At 56.1% G+C, this 15,834-nt stretch overlaps 2 protein-coding genes across 2 annotated transcripts in view; one reads left to right on the top strand and one right to left on the bottom strand.

Annotated features, from left to right (window-relative positions):
• Positions 1–896: 896 nt before the first annotated feature.
• Tmem132a (transmembrane protein 132A) lies at positions 897–13,209 on the top strand. The gene is made up of 11 exons (XM_004667684.2): positions 897–1,047; positions 3,814–4,028; positions 4,246–4,464; positions 5,279–5,610; positions 7,365–7,514; positions 7,806–8,004; positions 8,102–8,245; positions 9,637–9,839; positions 10,704–10,980; positions 11,281–11,472; positions 11,890–13,209. The coding sequence occupies exons 1-11, from the start codon at positions 948–950 to the stop codon at positions 12,919–12,921; spliced, it is 3,063 nt and encodes a 1,020-aa protein (XP_004667741.2). The 5' UTR covers positions 897–947; the 3' UTR covers positions 12,922–13,209.
• The window catches only part of Slc15a3 (solute carrier family 15 member 3), a 16,644-nt gene continuing 13,935 nt past the window's right edge, over positions 13,126–15,834 (bottom strand). The window contains exons 6-8 of the mRNA XM_004667565.2: positions 15,488–15,646; positions 13,763–13,918; positions 13,126–13,418 (exon numbers count right to left, since the gene is read on the bottom strand). Coding sequence (XP_004667622.2) covers positions 13,264–13,418; positions 13,763–13,918; positions 15,488–15,646 — 470 coding nt within the window. The 3' untranslated portion in view covers positions 13,126–13,263. The remainder of the gene's footprint in view (positions 13,419–13,762; positions 13,919–15,487; positions 15,647–15,834) is intronic.

Genomic DNA, 15,834 nt, shown 5'->3' with positions numbered 1-15,834 from the left:
GGGGAGGCAAGCATTCTCTCTTGCAAAACTTCTAGGTTTAGCCAGCTGTGTTGGGTGGGGATGAGATGCCTTCCCCCAGGGTACTGGAGGGTGGCTGGCTCTGGGGAGCCTAGCTTTCCCTCCCACCTTTTTTTTTACTCCCCAGCAGACAAGTTTCCTGCACCAAGGGTCTGTAGGTGGATCAACTTTTGTGGAGAGTCCAGATACGCTTTTAGGTCTCTTTTTTCTTTCAATTTTCCAAGTTGCTCCGAACCTCTCCCAATACCATCTGACAGGCAAGGCTGGGTGAGTCAGGACCCCTAAGGCAGGCCTCCGTCAACAAACTAGTCCTCACGCTTCACCCCCTGGGCCTCTCCCCGGGGTGGGGCTGGGATAAAACAAGCTGCCTCCACGGGATGGCCCAGGGCTGCGTCAGGGCAAGCCCAGAATTGTCATCTGGCCCCGGTTAGCTCTCTCCTTTCCTGCTCCTGCAGCTCGGTCCTCATACGTCCCCGGGATTTTGGTTCTGTTGGGATGGCTTTGCAGGTGAGATTCTTGCAGGGTGGGAGTGAGGCGGAGGAAGTGTCTGTCTGCTTCTCGGTCAGCAGCTTCCAAGTGGGAGTCTTGAAGAACGCACCGCGTACCTTCCGGCAGAGGTCATCAAGGCTCTTCGGCTGTCTCCAGAGACGGCCTTTCCCGCTGACCTCAGGGACCCGGGACTCTGGGGTTCGGGATCCGCAGGGCACTAGGACCCGGCGGGGCGGAGGGGACAGCCCATGTGCGGCGCTGCGCTCCCTCCCAACCCCGTCGCTCCCGCTCCATTGTCTGCGAACTGCTGCGGCGGGCGGGCGGGCGGCGCCTGGGACCCGACCGGCCGGCCGGGGCCGAGCGGAGCCGGCGCCGGAGATGCCGAGCCCGACTGCGGCCGCCTGAGCCGCGTGCCTGGTACCCGCCTTCGGTGGGCACGGATGTGCGCCCGGATGGCTGGACGCGCGGCAGCGGCCCCCCGGGGGCCCCCCGGTGCCTGGCTCTGCCTGCTGGTGGCCGTAGCCCTGGACGTCGTGAGAGGTCAGCGGGAGGGGCGGGGCGAGGGGCGGCGGGGCCCGGGCCCCGGCCACGCGCCAGTGATGCCCCGGAGCCCCGAGGCTCCGGGCTCTCCGACTGAACCTTGAGCGGTGGCGGTGCCGCGTGCCGCCCCGAGGGCTGGAGAGTCAAACCCTGGGAATCGGCCCGCCCCATGGCCTCCATCCCGGGGCACCACCTTGTAGCCCCTTTCTGACGTTGGACCGGCCAGGCCCTGGGGTTCATCCCCCTCCTCGTCCATCAGAGTCTCCGGCACCCATGCGTGCCTCCGCTCCAGCCGGGGCATCTCATCAAACTGCCCGGTCCTGGGCGCATCAGCGTCTCCATCACTCCCTAATCTGCCCTCTTGAGTAGGGATTATTGCTAGCCTTCTGCCCCTTCCAGCCTACCCCCGCCACCAGAATAAAATAAAATAAAATAAAAACAGCCCCCTTGCCTGGGGTCCACAAGATAGGCAGCCCTTCTGCCTGTCCCAAGGAGTTCTCTGACCTTGGAGTTTCCAATGATAGCCCCTAGCCGTGCCCTCCTGAGCCCTGGTAGGGATACCTACTACTAGGTAAGGGGGCAGTAGCTCCCCCACCCTCCGTGCCTAGGGTGAGGGTTGGACTGCCTTTGGCATGTGCTGGGGGGCTGTAAGATGGATTCTTCAGAAAAGTGAGAGATGGCGAGGCATACCCTCTGCCTCCACTGAGGGAGAGGGAGACTGTGGGAGTCCGTGGGAGCCTGAGCATCTTATAATTATGGAGGGAGGCAGTAGATTAAAAGATACACTGGAGCCCAGGAGTCACCCCAAAAGGCCAATAGTTACTCACTTGTTACCCTTGGGGGAGGAAGGTCAGAGGTTGAGGACTCTAGGGAGAAACTGAACAAGAGAGGAGGTTAAAACCAAGTCCCCCATCCCCTGCAAGCGGGGTTGGGCGGGAGCTGGCCCTGGGCTGCTTTCAGCCACCTGCTCCCCATCCAGCAAGACCTATTGGGAGCCCTAATAACCCTTCCCACAGAGAGAGGAGGCAAGCTTTGTCATCACCATTATGCAACAATCCCACTTCACACAGCACTCCACAACTCACAAAAAGCCCTACCCCTTGACCAGTCAGGAAATGAAATGCTCCAGATTCTACAGATGAGGAAACTGAGGCTCCAGAGAGTTCATGACTGGCCCAGCTTTCACTGGCGTTCAGCTAGGATGGAAAGTCGGGTCTCCAGGGTCAGATTCCTAGGGAATCAGATTGAGGGAATTCCAGGGCAAGTAAAACAGGGTCTGGGGTGGACACATCGTAACTAATTCCCAAGAAACAGCAAAGTAGGTGCATTGGTGTACACTGTAGTCCAAGTCCTCTGGAGGCCCAGCAGGACCGCTGGAACAAAATAGCGAGACTGTCTCAGAAAAGCAGCAGCAAGCAGGTTGCAATAAGGAGTCTGGCTAGACTGGAGCCTTCATTACCACGGAAGGCTTCATGAGGAAGGCAACATTTACTCTTATCCCTGAAGGAGAAGGTAAGCACCACAGGACAGAGGCATTCCAGGAGTTAAACCCTCTGAGCATGTCTTGGCTGCATAGGATGGAGAAGCACGGTAGCCTGGTTTGGGTTAAGGCCTTGACTGGCCTTGCAGCTCTGCTATTCTCCAACTGTGGGACCAAAGGTAGTAATAGAACGTGTTTCAGAGTTATGGAAAACCGAAAGAGTGAAGAAATGTAAAAACATTTAAAATAGGACTTTTTTTTTTTTTTTTTTGAGGTAAGGTCCTACTGTAGCCCAGGCTGACCTGGAATTCACTATGTAGTCTCAGGGTAGCCTCGAACTCATAGTGCTCCACCTATCTTTGTCTTCCGAGTGCTGGGATTAAAGGTGTTTGCCGCCATGCCTGGTGGTCCTTGCTTTCTTAATATTTTATTTATTTATTAGAAGGAGGGGGGGATGGAGAGAGGGAGGGAGAGGAAGGGAGGGAATGAATGGGTGCACCAGGGCCTCTATCCACTGTAAACAAATTCCACATGCATGTGCCACCTTGTGCATCTGGCTTACATGAATACTGGAGAATGGAACCTAGAAACCTTAGGCTTTACAGGCAAGCACCTTAATTGCCAAGCCATCTCTCTAGCCAATTTTCCTTTGTTTTTTAGTGATTGAATGTTTTATCTCCTAGACTCTTGGGTCTCACCCTTAGGGCACACAAATAGATTCTCAGGCTTCTATTTACGTCCCTTAGCAAGTGTCACTTTGGTACTCCAGTCCCCCGTTGGGACCCAGAAGAAGAGAACGGGTTTGGAAATTTGGTGTGGTTTACCATAACAATGATAGGGTTGGGGAGGACCCAGCTGAGTTCTGCAAAGGACCCAATTAAGGATTGTTCAACCTGACACCATCTTGAACTAAATAGGTTCCCATGTAGGAAGAGGCATGCTCCCCAAACGCCCTGGTTTCATAGGCCAATAGGTAGTGGGCAGGAGCAGAGCAAAAGGAGATGCTGAAAAGTCTCTATTGGAGAGAGGGAGGAAGGCAAGGTCTATGGAATAGGTGAAGTGGCCCAGACGCCACCTTCTTCCCAGTCCTAGATTCTGATTCAAACCCTGCCTTTGTGAGGTTCTTTGTGCTTCAGTGAACTGTGCAGTGGGGGAGATTCCCTCACATCCAGGGAATGCACATTTGCAGCCCATTTCTCCCTCCATTGCCCAACCCAGCTGTGGAGCTCCGTTCAGCCCATGCCAGCTCGGAACCCATCCCAGCTCTACCCCTTATTCCTCTCCAGTGGGCGGTGACCAGGATGCTCTGGACCTCACCTACCTGCCAGCCACCCTGGAGCTCCTGGATGCTCCTGAGCACTTTCGTGTGCAGCAGGTGGGCCACTACCCACCTGCCAACTCCTCTCTGGGCTCGCGGTCTGAGACCTTTCTGCTTCTGCAGCCCTGGCCCAGAGCTCAGCCACTTCTCCGGGCCTCCTACCCACCGTTTGTCACTCAGCAGGTAAGGAGGGGTCCTGAGGACTCCCAGGCCGATGGACTCAGAGCTTGAGAGTTCTGAGGTGTGGGCCTCCAAGGCTGCCCCCATTCTCTACACAGGAAAGCTGAAGCTCATAAAGGTTTTCCCCTGCCAGGCTAGGATTAGAAGCTTGGCATCCTACTTTGCCAGATCTGATTGCCCTCACCTCCTGCTTTGTTGAGCATCCTCATTGTTCCTTCAGGTGGTTCCCCCACCGGTCACTGAACCCTACCAGCGACCTGTCCCTTGGGATGTGCGAGCTGTTTCAGTGGAAGCAGCCGTGACTCCAGCAGAGCCTCACGCCCGTGTCCTCTTCCACCTCAAAGGGCAAGATTGGCCACCGGGACCTGGCAGTCTGCCCTGTGCCCGGCTGCATGCCACACACCCTGCAGGCAGTGCTCACCGAGCCTGCCGCTTCCTGGTGAGTGGGTTGGCATGGCCTTAGGGTGGAGAGGAAGGGACTCTGCACTCCTGGGAAGTCTGGGGGCGTGGACCACCTGACACTATTGCAGCTTGCTAGGTTTCAGCCCTGGGCAAGGATTATTCAGGGCCCTTGAAGGAGTTGAGTCCATGGAGCATATGACTTTGGGCATATAATTTAATCTCTCTGAGGCTGTTTCTCCATCATGACCTGGGCTATCAATAGTTCCTACTTCAGAAGGGAAGTGAGAAGGTATAAATGAGATGAATGCAAGAGTTGTGGACTGACACGTTGGGTCCTGACACGCAGGGACATTTCCTCCCACCCAAAACTAAAGGCTAACCCCACGATGCACGACCCATATGCCCCAACAGGGAGGGTCCCTGTGGAGAGGGAAGGACAGGGAGGAGGCTAACAACGGTACCAACTTGACTATATTCACTGACTACAAAAAAAAAAAAAAGAGTAGTGGACTGATCACTCAGCTTGTGTAGTGACTCAAACTTTTGTTATTTTTTATTTCTAGTGCTTTGGGGTTGGGCTCAGGAACCTACTGGAGATGGCTATTTCTTGGGCTGTTGTAGGAGAGTTCTGAGGCATGGTGAGGGTGAAGCTCATTTGCCATGACCCTGTTCAGTGTGTTCGGAGACCTAGATCTCGTTTCCAGCCCCTTCCATCACTTGGGATTCATCCTTGACCTTGGCCTCTCACAGACCCCTTCCAGTTCAGGGTTTTTGCGCTATGAGGGTAGGACCCCTTCTCCCACTCCTCTTTGGGATAACCCACAGCTTTTTGTCTTTCCTTGTCTTTGCAGCCATCCCTGGGTGCTTGCGTGGTGGAGCTGGAGTTCCCCTCGCACTGGTTCTCCCAGGGTTCCAACACACGGGCTGAGCTGGCCTACACGCTGGAGCCCGCAGCAGAGGGCCCTGGGGGCTGTGGTCCTGGTGGGGAGGAAGAGCCTGGGGAGCAGGCCCTCCCAATAGGTGGTGTGGAGCTGCACCCCTCAGCACCACCACAGTACCAGGAGATACCGCTGGATGAGGCAGTCACTCTGCGCGTGCCCGATGTGCCAGTGAGGCCTGGCCAGCTCTTCAGTGCCACCCTCCTGCTTCGACACAACTTCACAGCCAGCCTCCTGACCTTGCGGTGAGTGCCAGGCCCCCGGGGGTGGAGAACGAAGCGAACCTCTACAAGATAAGGGGGAGTTGTAACATGTGTGAGGCCCTAGGTTCAATCCTCAATACTCCAAGGGAGAACAAAATGGATCCTTCTTTTTCCTGGGGTTCTTGTTGGAACTCTTGACCTGTGCAAACCATGGGCCCACCAAACCCTCTCCAGGCAGAGAGTGGCAGGATGAAATGATGGCCAAGAGCCGGAAGTGGGAAGCTTCCCTTGCATTCCCTGTCCAGAGGGCTAACACTGTCCAGTGGGAGGACAAGAAGAAGCGTGGAGCCTGGGCAAGCACAGTGCTGCGGCCTGGGTTTTTCCTTGAATGCTGAAGAAATGGGTAACTGCCCCAGGCATGAGCATCTATGTGTGTCCCCTGCTACGCCACCCTTGCTGAAGGTGTCTTTGTCAGGGCCCTCTCCTCCCAATGAAGGCCCCCGTTCTGTGTGTCCTTTTCTTCAGGAAGTTCCCCCAAAGCATCCGCCACCCAACGCAATGCAGCTGACAAAAATGTGCAGTGACTTTCTTCTCCTGTCTGTGGGTTTGTGGGAGTTCCACTCCTGGGTCTACCTGCCTCTCATGCACACCTCTGTTCACTTGTACACTCACTATCCTGGACACCTACAGTGTGTCTCCACTTTGGAGATGCTAGAAGGAGCAAGGCCCAGGCTCCATCTGGCACCAGGAGGGCCCCCCGATGATAGTCATGACATGAGAGCTTGAACTAGATTAGCTGGTATGGGTTGTATGCGCTAATGAAGGTATGAAGTACCCCGAGGGCATGGGCCATGGCCAGAGTAAGGGGGAAGCCACCCATCACTGGAAGAGCTTCCCAGAGGAAATGATGTTTGCGAAGAAACAAGCTTGGAGATGGCTCAGTGGTTAAAAGCACTTGCCACCCAGCATGAAGGATTGAAGGGACCAGAGTTCAATCCCCAGCACCTATGTATAAAGCCAGGCGTAGGGTCGGGCGTGGTGTCACACACCAATACCAGCACTCGGGAGGCAGAGATAGGGGGATCAAGAGTTCAAGGCAGCCCTGAGACAACATAGGTCAGCCAGGTCAACCTGGGCTAGTGTGAGACCCTACCTCAGAAAACAAAAAAAAAAAAAAGAAGTCAGGAGTAGCCATGTGTGCCTGTATCCCTAGTGTTTTTTTTGGGGGGGGGGCAGAAACAGGAAAATCACTGGGGCTCACTGGCCAGCTAGTTTCAGTGAGAGACTGTCTCAAGGAGACAAGAGTGACAGAGAACACCTGACATTCTCCTCCGGCATCTTCGTGTATGCATGCATGTGCACACATCACACACACACACACACACACACTCATGCATGCATGTGAGAAAAAAGGAAGAAAGGCTGACTAGGTTGTAGGCATAGCCTGAACACAGGCCTAGGGCCATGTATGTGAGCTTCAGGATGTGGGGGAGAACTCTTGGTATGACTGACCAACCATGGTGAAGCTGGACCAGGGCCTGGAGACTCTCAAATACCGGACCCCACGTTACAAAGCTTGTGGGCAGTGGAGAGCTCTAAGTTGTCTTTGGGTGGGGAGAGGCACGTGACATGATCTGCTTTGATTTGAGGCCTGAAGATCCTTTTGGGAACAATGGAGGGACGTTCAAGCCAGAGCTGGGGAGGATGGGTGACATCTCTAGTCTTTAGCTCCTCTACTGCCTCTTAGATACAGTCCACACGCCAGCCTCCATCTTGACCAGTGGCTTTCTTTATAGGATCAAGGTAAAGAAGGGGCTGCAGGTGACAGCTGCCCGCCCTGTCCAGCCTACTCCATGGACTGCTAAGTTGGACCGCTTCAAGGGCTCCAAGCACCACACCACCCTGATCACCTGTCACCGTGCTGGGCCCGGACAGCCAGATTCTGGGTGAGCAGAGGAGATAATGTTGGCCATGAAGTGCTAGGGTTCACATTTGGGAGCCCAAGGGACAGGAAAGAAATCAGGGGTGCCAGTGAGCATTTTGGGATGTGGTTTAGTGACTCTGGATCTCAGGAGAGGTCAGGAGGAGCCTGGAGGCCAACCTGGGCTCTGTAGCCAGGGTGAAAGCTTGAGGCCCAGCTCTCACTTTGCACTGCGCTCTCGGGAAGTCACTTCTGCGCCTGTCTCCTCTCCTGTCATGGAAGCTGGCAAGCACATGGTTCCTCTCTCTTCTGCCAGTGACCCCCTGGAGCTGTCTGAGCTCCTGTGGGTGGACTTTGTGGTGGAGAATGGCACTGGCTCGAGTGTGGCAGTCACTCGTGCTGTCACATGGCAGCTGGAGTACCCAGGCCAGGCCCCTGAAGCAGAAAAGGACAAAATGGTCTGGGAGATCCTGGTATCTGAGAGGGACATCAGAGCCCTCGTACCACTAGCCAAGGTAAGGCACCACCATTTGTGCCCGGCCCACCTAGACACCAGATGCCAGAAGCCCCAGGAGCTGAGGCTGTGGGGCTAAGCAAGCCCTGTACCCTCAGGCTGAGGAGCTCATAAGCACAGCACCGCTGACTGGAGTGCCCCAGCGAGTCCCTGTGCGCCTCGTCACTGTGGACGGCGGGGGATCTCTTGAAGAGGTTACGGAGCACATTGGCTGTGAGTCTTCCAACACACAGGTCTTACAGGTGAGTGGTAAGCGCCTACTTCATGTGTGTACACGTTTGTGGGAATGCAGTCATGTACTCATGGCTTTCCTCCTTCCCCAGGGGTCCCAGGACACATAACTTCTCACCCAGCAACGTCAGGAACAGAACCTTAGCTTAACTTTTTTGGCTCAGTCACCTCTCCCTAGAATCAACAGGAGCTCTGCAAGCCTGCCCTTAGGTTTCTCTACATCATTGTCCTGTATGGCATTGCAGTGAGCTAAGCGTGTGTGTACCTTGGGGTCAGGAAGTTTGAGCTAAGAACTGTATTAGTCATTTTTCTTGTTGCTGTGACAAAATACCTGGCAAAAGCAACTTGAAGAAGAAAGAACTTTTTTCTTTAGCTCACAGTGTGAACATGTGGGTCATCATGGAGGTGAAGGCATGGCAGTAGAACTGTGAGACAGCTGGTCACATGTGCCCACAGTCAGGAAGCTGAGAGCCATGAATGCTGGCACTCAGCCCGTTTTCTTCCTTTGATTCAGCCTGAGACCTCAGCCCTTGGGCTGGAGCTGCCCGCATTTAGGGTGTGTCTCCTTACCTCAGTTAACCTTAGAAACTCTCACAGATATTCTGTGTTTTGTCTTCTTGGTGATTCAAAATCATGTCAGGTCGACCATATTAAGCATCACAAGGCCCATCTTTGTTATCGGCTAGCTGTGTGATCGTGGGCCCTGAGCCTCCGTTTCCTAAACTTTGACATAGGAGTATATCTTTAGGATGTTGTAAGAATTAAAAGTACCTAAGACTGTATTTAGTAAATAGCAAGAGCTGAAGCTGTTACAATATAATTGTATAATGATAATAGTCATTATTCTTATTGGAGCCTTGTAATGACCTGTGAGGTTAAGTGGAGGTAGAGGGGGGAGCTGTCTCCATCTTGAATCTTGAGGTTCTAGCAGGGGAATACTCAGCACAGGTCCCTACCCGCATTTTGCTCACTTGTGTGGTGGCTGCCCGGGAGCTTTTTGGGTGGGTGGGTGGCCTGCCTTGCCCTTCCCTCACCCCCCGCCCCATCTAGCTGTAACTAGCTTCCAGGAGGCTCCAACTAAGGTATGTCCAAGGCCATCACTAAGGAGGAGCTGAAGTTGTAAGTTCAAACCCTGGACCCAACAGGAGGAAGTCTTGTGTCTCCTTCAAATGGCTCTGCTCAGCCCCACCCCCACTCTGGAGAACCCAAGGCATGGCCCAGTGGACTTTGGTTGCAAGGCACCATATTCTTGAACTAACATCAGTGGGAACCTACCACGTAGTGCACTTCTGTGATTATGGAACTGAATTTTAAAGACTTATGGCTGGAATTAGGGTGCTGTATCTTGCCTGCAGCTGTTGTTTGTGTCCTGGCTCACCTCTCTGCTTCTTCCCCTCCATAGGTATCTGAGGCGTGTGATGCTGTATTTGTGTCTGGCAAGGAGAGCCGGGGTGCCAAGGGGGTGAGGGTGGACTTCTGGTGGCGCCGACTGCGGACTTCTCTGCGGCTGACTGTGTGGGCCCCACTGCTGCCCCTGCGCATTGAGCTGACGGACACGACCCTGGAGCAGGTCCGCAGCTGGAGAGTCCCAGGGCCCACTGAAGGGTGAGTACAGGCCTGCAGGCTCCCACAGGCCTTGGAACGGTTGCTCTGGGACTGAGAGAATGCAGGAGACACAGACACTGCTGAGGTGCTCTCAGTGCCTCTGTCCACCCCGTCCTGGGAACCCAGGATTTGGCCTCTTTATTTTATTTATTTTTGTTTGTTTGTGTTGTTTTGTTTAAGAGGTAGGGTCTCACTCTAGCTCAGGCCGACCTGGAATTCACTATGTAGTCTCAGGGTGGCCTCGAACTCACAGTGATTCTCCTACCTCAGCCTCCCCAGTGCTGGGATTAAAGGAGTGCGCCACTGCTCTAGCCACTTTAAACTGGCAGCTTCCTCTCCTCCTCCTCTGCCCATTTCCTCATCTGCTGTGCACCACCCTGGTTCCTTCTGCCTGTCCCCTTCTGCACTCCATCCCAGACGCTAGGAGCCTTTGAGGGCAGGTGGGGATCCTTCTCCTCTGTTCACGGCTATACACAGAAGCCTAGGATGGCCCAGAGGCCATAAATACGGACTACACTGGGTGAGGCACCCCAGGTCACCAAGGAGTCCAACAGTTGTTCTCCCACCTCTCACCCCTATTCGAGGTCTCCAGGGGCAAGTGCAAGTGCCCAGATAGACAGGCACACGCGCACCAAACAGAACGGGGGCTGGGTGGGAAGACTTGACCTCTTCACCCCAGGGACGAGGATTGGTGCTGGCTTTGCTAAGCAGGATCTGTGCGCCAGTCGCGAACCTCTGTCATTCGTGCTGAGGCTGGGAGGTCGGGGTAATTGTGGGAGTCTCTGGAGGGCTGATGAGCGGGCGTGGCTGGGAGGAAGGCGTGGTCGCCGGTGGGCGGGCCCTCACTGGCTTCCTCCCCCGCAGGGTGCCGGAGCCCGGTGCTGCGGGGCCCGAGGAGGCGGAGCGGCGCTCCCGGGGCTGCCGGCTGCAGTACCAGCGGGCCGGCGTGCGCTTCCTCGTGCCCTTTGCGGCCCACTCGCAGGACGGTGGCCGCCGCCTCACCCATTTATTCGGCCCCGACTGGCTGCTGGACGTGACCCACCTTGTGGCCCCCCACGCCCGTGTACAGGATCCGCGCGTAGCCTCCCTGGAAGGGGGCCGCGTCCTGGTGGGCCGGGAGCCAGGAGTCACCTCCATTGAGGTGAGCCCCCGGGCTGCTGTAGAGTAGTAGACTTTCGCGCCGAGGTGTGCGCGGAGGGAAGGCTCTGAGCTCGTGGGGCTGGGGCTTAGGTGAAAATGGAATTCAGAGTACTGTAGTTCTAAAGGAGGCTGACTTTGTGGGGACGAGGTCTCGGAGAAGAGGGAATTGTCCCCTAAGCTTGGGGCTGGAGTCCATGTATGTTTAGGAGATGAGGATGTTGGGAGCCAAAACCGGATCCCTTTGGGGTGGGAGGCTGTCTGTCCTGGTGGTCCCCCAACTCTCGCTGTTTCCCGCCCTCAGGTGCATTCCCCGCTGTCTGACTCCATCCTGGGGGAGCAGGCTCTGGCTGTGACAGACGACAAGGTCTCAGTGGTGGAGCTGCGGGTGCAGCCGGTGATGGGCATCTCACTGGCCCTGAGCAGGGGCACTGCCCACCCCGGAGAGGTCTCAGCCACGTGCTGGGCTCAGTCAGCCCTTCCTGCCCCAAAGCAGGTGATGGCTGGGAGTCTGGGGGGTGGTCTTCCGCTTCCAAAGGGGAGCCACGATGGAGGAGGATGGGAGGAAGCGGGTACTGGTACCTGCTTGGGGTTTTCAGCATGAGGACTTGCCTGTGAGGCGGTGAGCTCGTTATGGCCGGGAGTGGTGCAGTGGTGGCTAGCTGGAGCGTGGCACTGGGAGGTGAATTAGACGGCTCACAGGGCCCTCATGAGGACTCAGATCCCAGGGCTGAGTGGCAGACAGGTGATTGACACACATCCCCTCTCTCCCTGTGTTTTGTCCATTTGCCTGTGTCTCTGTTTTCTCTGATCTCTCCTGTGTGGCCTGTCGCTGTGGGAGTGGTCTCTGTGTGCATGCGTGCGTGCCCTCCCTTCGCGTGTCTCTCTCTGCCTGTGTCCGTGTGCCCTGCAGGAAGTGGCCCTCTCCCTGTGGATGTCCTTCTCCGACCACACTTTGGCCCCTGCTGAGCTCTATGACCGCCGGGACCTGGGACTGTCTGTCTCGGCAGAGGAACCTGGTGCTGTTCTGCCAGCTGAGGAGCAAGGCACCCAGCTGGGTGTGGTGGTGAGTGGAGCGGGTGCCAAGGGGCTGCCCTTGCATGTGGCTCTGCACTCGCCAGAGCCCTGCCGTAGGGGCCGCCACCGTGTGCCCCTGGCATCCGGCACCGCCTGGCTGGGGCTGCCCCCTGTGCCCACATCAGCCCCTGCCCTTCCATCCAGTCCTGCTGGAAACCCGTTGGCTACAGAGGCCAGTGTGGGAGGTGAGCAGCAGGCAGCAGGTGGTGTTGGGGGCAGGGTAAGTGTGAGGGGCAAGTTTGATCAGGCAGAGGAAGAAGCTGGGAAGGAGGAGGAAGAGGCCAGAGAGGAGGAGGAAGACGAGGAAGAGATGGTGCCAGCCCCTCAGCGTGTCACTGACTTAGAGCTGGGCATGTATGCCCTGCTGGGCATCTTCTGTCTGGCCATCCTCATCTTCCTGGTCAATGGTGTGGTCTTTGTATTGCGCTACCAACGCAAAGAGCCTCCTGACAGTGCCGCTGATCCTACCTCTCCCCAACCCCACAATTGGGTCTGGCTGGGCACTGACCAACAGGAACTGAGCCGCCAGCTAGACCGTTGCTCCCCTGGTCCACCTAAGGTTGAGGGAGGATGCCCCTGTGAAAGTGGGGCAGGAGGGGAGGCCTCAACCCTGACCCCTGGCCCTCCAGAGGGCACCCCCAGCACCTTGGCGCGCAAGGAAGCCGGGGGTCGGCGAAAGCGGGTAGAGTTTGTGACATTTGCACCAGCACCCCCAGCCCAGCTGCCTGAGGAGCCCGAAGGGGTCCCAGCCGTGCAGTCCATCCTGGTGGCGGGCGAGGAGGACATCCGCTGGGTTTGTGAGGACATGGGGCTGAAAGACCCCGAGGAGCTTCGAAACTACATGGAGAGGATCCGGGGCAGCTCCTGACTTCTCCCTGGCCTGCTAGGTGCAGCGTCACTGGCCACCAGCCCAGGCAGTGGGGCAGGTCGGGGGCCCCACCAAGCCTCTTGTCTGCCCTTTGTGCTCATGTGCTTATCCTCTGGTGCTTGTTGGTCTGAGTCCCCCTGCCCGGTCCCTTCAGGGACTCCAGCCCAGGCCCCTTCTACCCACCCCTTGTCATGGACCATGGTCTCGAGGAAGGGCACATGCCTCTTATTTATGGGAACCATTTCATCCTAATTTTGGATACAGAATAAATGAGACGGAAACCGCGAAGGCTGGGACTGCTCTAGTGATGTCTGTCCAGGTGGAGAGAGGTGTGGGGTGAATTCAGCCTCTGTCCTGGCTGGAGCTGTTCTGGGTGGCTGCCCTGTGCCCCGTCTTCTCATAGTGACGAGCAATCCAGAGAAACAGGGAGGCCGTGACGGCCTGAATGCCGGCCAGCAGGAAGAAGTAGAGGTCCATCCTGCATTTATTGATGTTCCCTGGGGAAGGAGAGTGTGTGAGTGTGAAAGAGATACCTTCTTCCCTGCTGCAGCCCGGTCCCTTTGGCCTGGCGCTGAGGCAGCACACCAGGGGGTGGGATCTGAGCACAGTGGGTAGAGAACCTTTCAGTGTCTGGCCCCCCAAATGTCTCTTGATGCTTCTCCTTTCCCCCTATTTGGAGGCTTTAAACACATAGCATGGGAAAAGTGGCCTCTTGGCCAGAATGGTAAAGAGCCAGCAGCCTCAGAGTGCCACCAAGTCCAAAGTTCGGACTGAGCATTTCCCCTCCCTTTCCAATCCTCCCTCCATGCCCGTCCTCTCCTGGGGCAGCCTCTGTATGTACCAGAGTCCTCGGGACAGTACATCCAGCCCCCTGGCAAGGACAGTAGGGCCACCAGGCCGGAGCCCAACAGTGAGCCCACTCCTGACAGGCAGAAGAAGATGCCCATGATGGCGCCCTGCATGGAGCGTGGGGCTTCTGAGTAGGCGAACTCCAGACCTGCAGGAGGGAGAAGAGAGGGTCTGCAGAGGGAAACAGAGACTGGGCTCCAGTTGTCCCCCACCCCAGGGGCTAGAGTCTCCGAGCCTCCATCCTCACAGCCCTGAATGTACTGTCATGACTGACAGTGCCTAACCACCTGTGACATCTGCCCTGTTCATCCTGCCCCAGAGCTCCCAAATGCTGTCCTTCCTCCTGGGCATCTCATTGAGGGGTTATACCAAGCTAGCAGTATCTTAGCCTTCCTCCCCCACCCACTCTGTCCACCTTCCTCGTCATCACCAGATGGCTTCCATTCAGTGTCTGAGATCACTTCTGAATGTATGTATTCCTTTCTCCCTGTTCTCTCCATCCCTGGCCAAGCCCCAGTCCTGGTCACTTTGTGCCAGGGCCCCGATGCTGTCATCCACACATGGCCAGATGGGTCTATAAAACTTCTCTAATGGGAAAACCACAGAGATGGGTCCGTGGCTAAAGTGCTTGTCACACAAACATGAGGACTGAGTTCAGATCCCCATGACCCACATAAAAAACATGTGTCCACCCACACCTGCAATTCCAGTACTAGAGAAGCAGAGACAGGATCTCTGAGTTCTGCTAGTCCAGTTAGATGGGTGAGCTCTGGGTTCAGTGAGAGACCCTGTCTCAAAAAGAGGCGGACAGAGCATGAAGAACAACTCCTGAAATGTCCTATGGCCTCCATGTGTACTTGTGCCTACACACACATGTGAACGTGTATGCACTCACATGTCAGAAAACAACAACAACAATAAAAATCACTTCTCTAATGGCTCCTTTTCCTGCCCAGTGGAGGGTCACTGTCACCATCCAGGCTTAGCCCAGTAGGCTCTGTGTGACCTTCTCCCCACCCTGCTCCTCTCCAGTCCATTGGCTGCACACCTCCCAGCATGTGTTATTTCCTCTGAGGGTCTTCCTGCATCTGCTGACTTCAGCCTCCCCGAGGTCCAGCTCTCTGGTCCCTCCCCATCTTGCCCAAGGCCAGCTCTGAGCACACCACTGGCTGGGGGCATCTTGTTTACATGACTGTGCCCCACCGCACAGAGTGAGCTCACAGACTTCGTTTTATCATAAAGACAAAATCCCCACCACACCCCAGCTGAAGAGCTTGCTCTAGGCTTGAAGCTCTAGCTCCCATCCCAGGTCTGAGGAGGGAGACAGACATGTTTTACAGGACACAGTGCTGCGTGCAAGAAGGGAGAAACCCTTCTACTCAGGGCCCTTCTTACTCATACTCAGAATTGAAGAGGGAACACATGGCGAGAACAGCCACTGTCAGACACGGGGCAGGGACCATGGCGCAGGGGGCACGTGGGAAGCAGGGCTGGGAGGCAACTTTTTACCTATAAATCTCCAGGGCTTGTTGCAGTGGCTGGCTCCAGTCCAGACCCAGTGATAATATGTCCCCAAAGCCCCAGTGGGTGGGTGCAGACTCCTCTCAGAAGCATGGCCTCCTTCCATCTAGAAGCCCTGGGTACTGCGCTTTTGGTGTTCCTGACCCACAGCCAGAGCCCGCTGGTGCAAGAGGCAGGAGAGAGAGGATCAAGGTACCTGGGATGCTGGCAAAAATCTCACTGATCCCAATGAGCAGGTACTGGGGGATCTGCCACCAGATGGGCAGCGGTGCTGCATAATACAAGTCCTGTCCGATCTGCTGAGACACTGTCTTGTTGGCAGCGATGTACTGCAAGCGCTCCTTCTCCAGGACTCCTGGGCGGGGGAGAAGTGGGGAGAAAGGGCACAGCTGGACCACCCCAGGCAGCTGTGCCAGTGGCAGAGCCTGAGTTCCAGTCCCTTGGCAGGGCTCAGTCAGGTTGTCCTTCGTTCAGTTTAGTTTCTTTGAGGCAGAGTTCCAGTCTGACCTGGAACTCACTCTGGGCCCAGGCTGGCCTGGAACT

Source organism: Jaculus jaculus, chromosome 1 (genome assembly GCF_020740685.1).
Source record: "Jaculus jaculus isolate mJacJac1 chromosome 1, mJacJac1.mat.Y.cur, whole genome shotgun sequence".
In the NCBI taxonomy this organism is placed as follows: Eukaryota; Metazoa; Chordata; class Mammalia; order Rodentia; family Dipodidae; genus Jaculus; species Jaculus jaculus.
Note: the sequence above shows the minus strand (reverse complement) of the source record. Positions and strands in the feature narration are given on the sequence as shown.

Bases quoted from the DNA above. Each gene is read 5' to 3' on its own strand.
- Tmem132a (XM_004667684.2), top strand. From the start codon at position 948: ATGTGCGCCCGGATGGCTGGACGCGCGGCAGCGGCCCCCCGGGGGCCC. The intron at 7,515-7,805 runs GTGAGCAGAGGA...CTCTTCTGCCAG, and splicing joins CCCGGACAGCCAGATTCTGG to TGACCCCCTGGAGCTGTCTG. The intron at 9,840-10,703 runs GTGAGTACAGGC...CCTCCCCCGCAG, and splicing joins GTCCCAGGGCCCACTGAAGG to GGTGCCGGAGCCCGGTGCTG.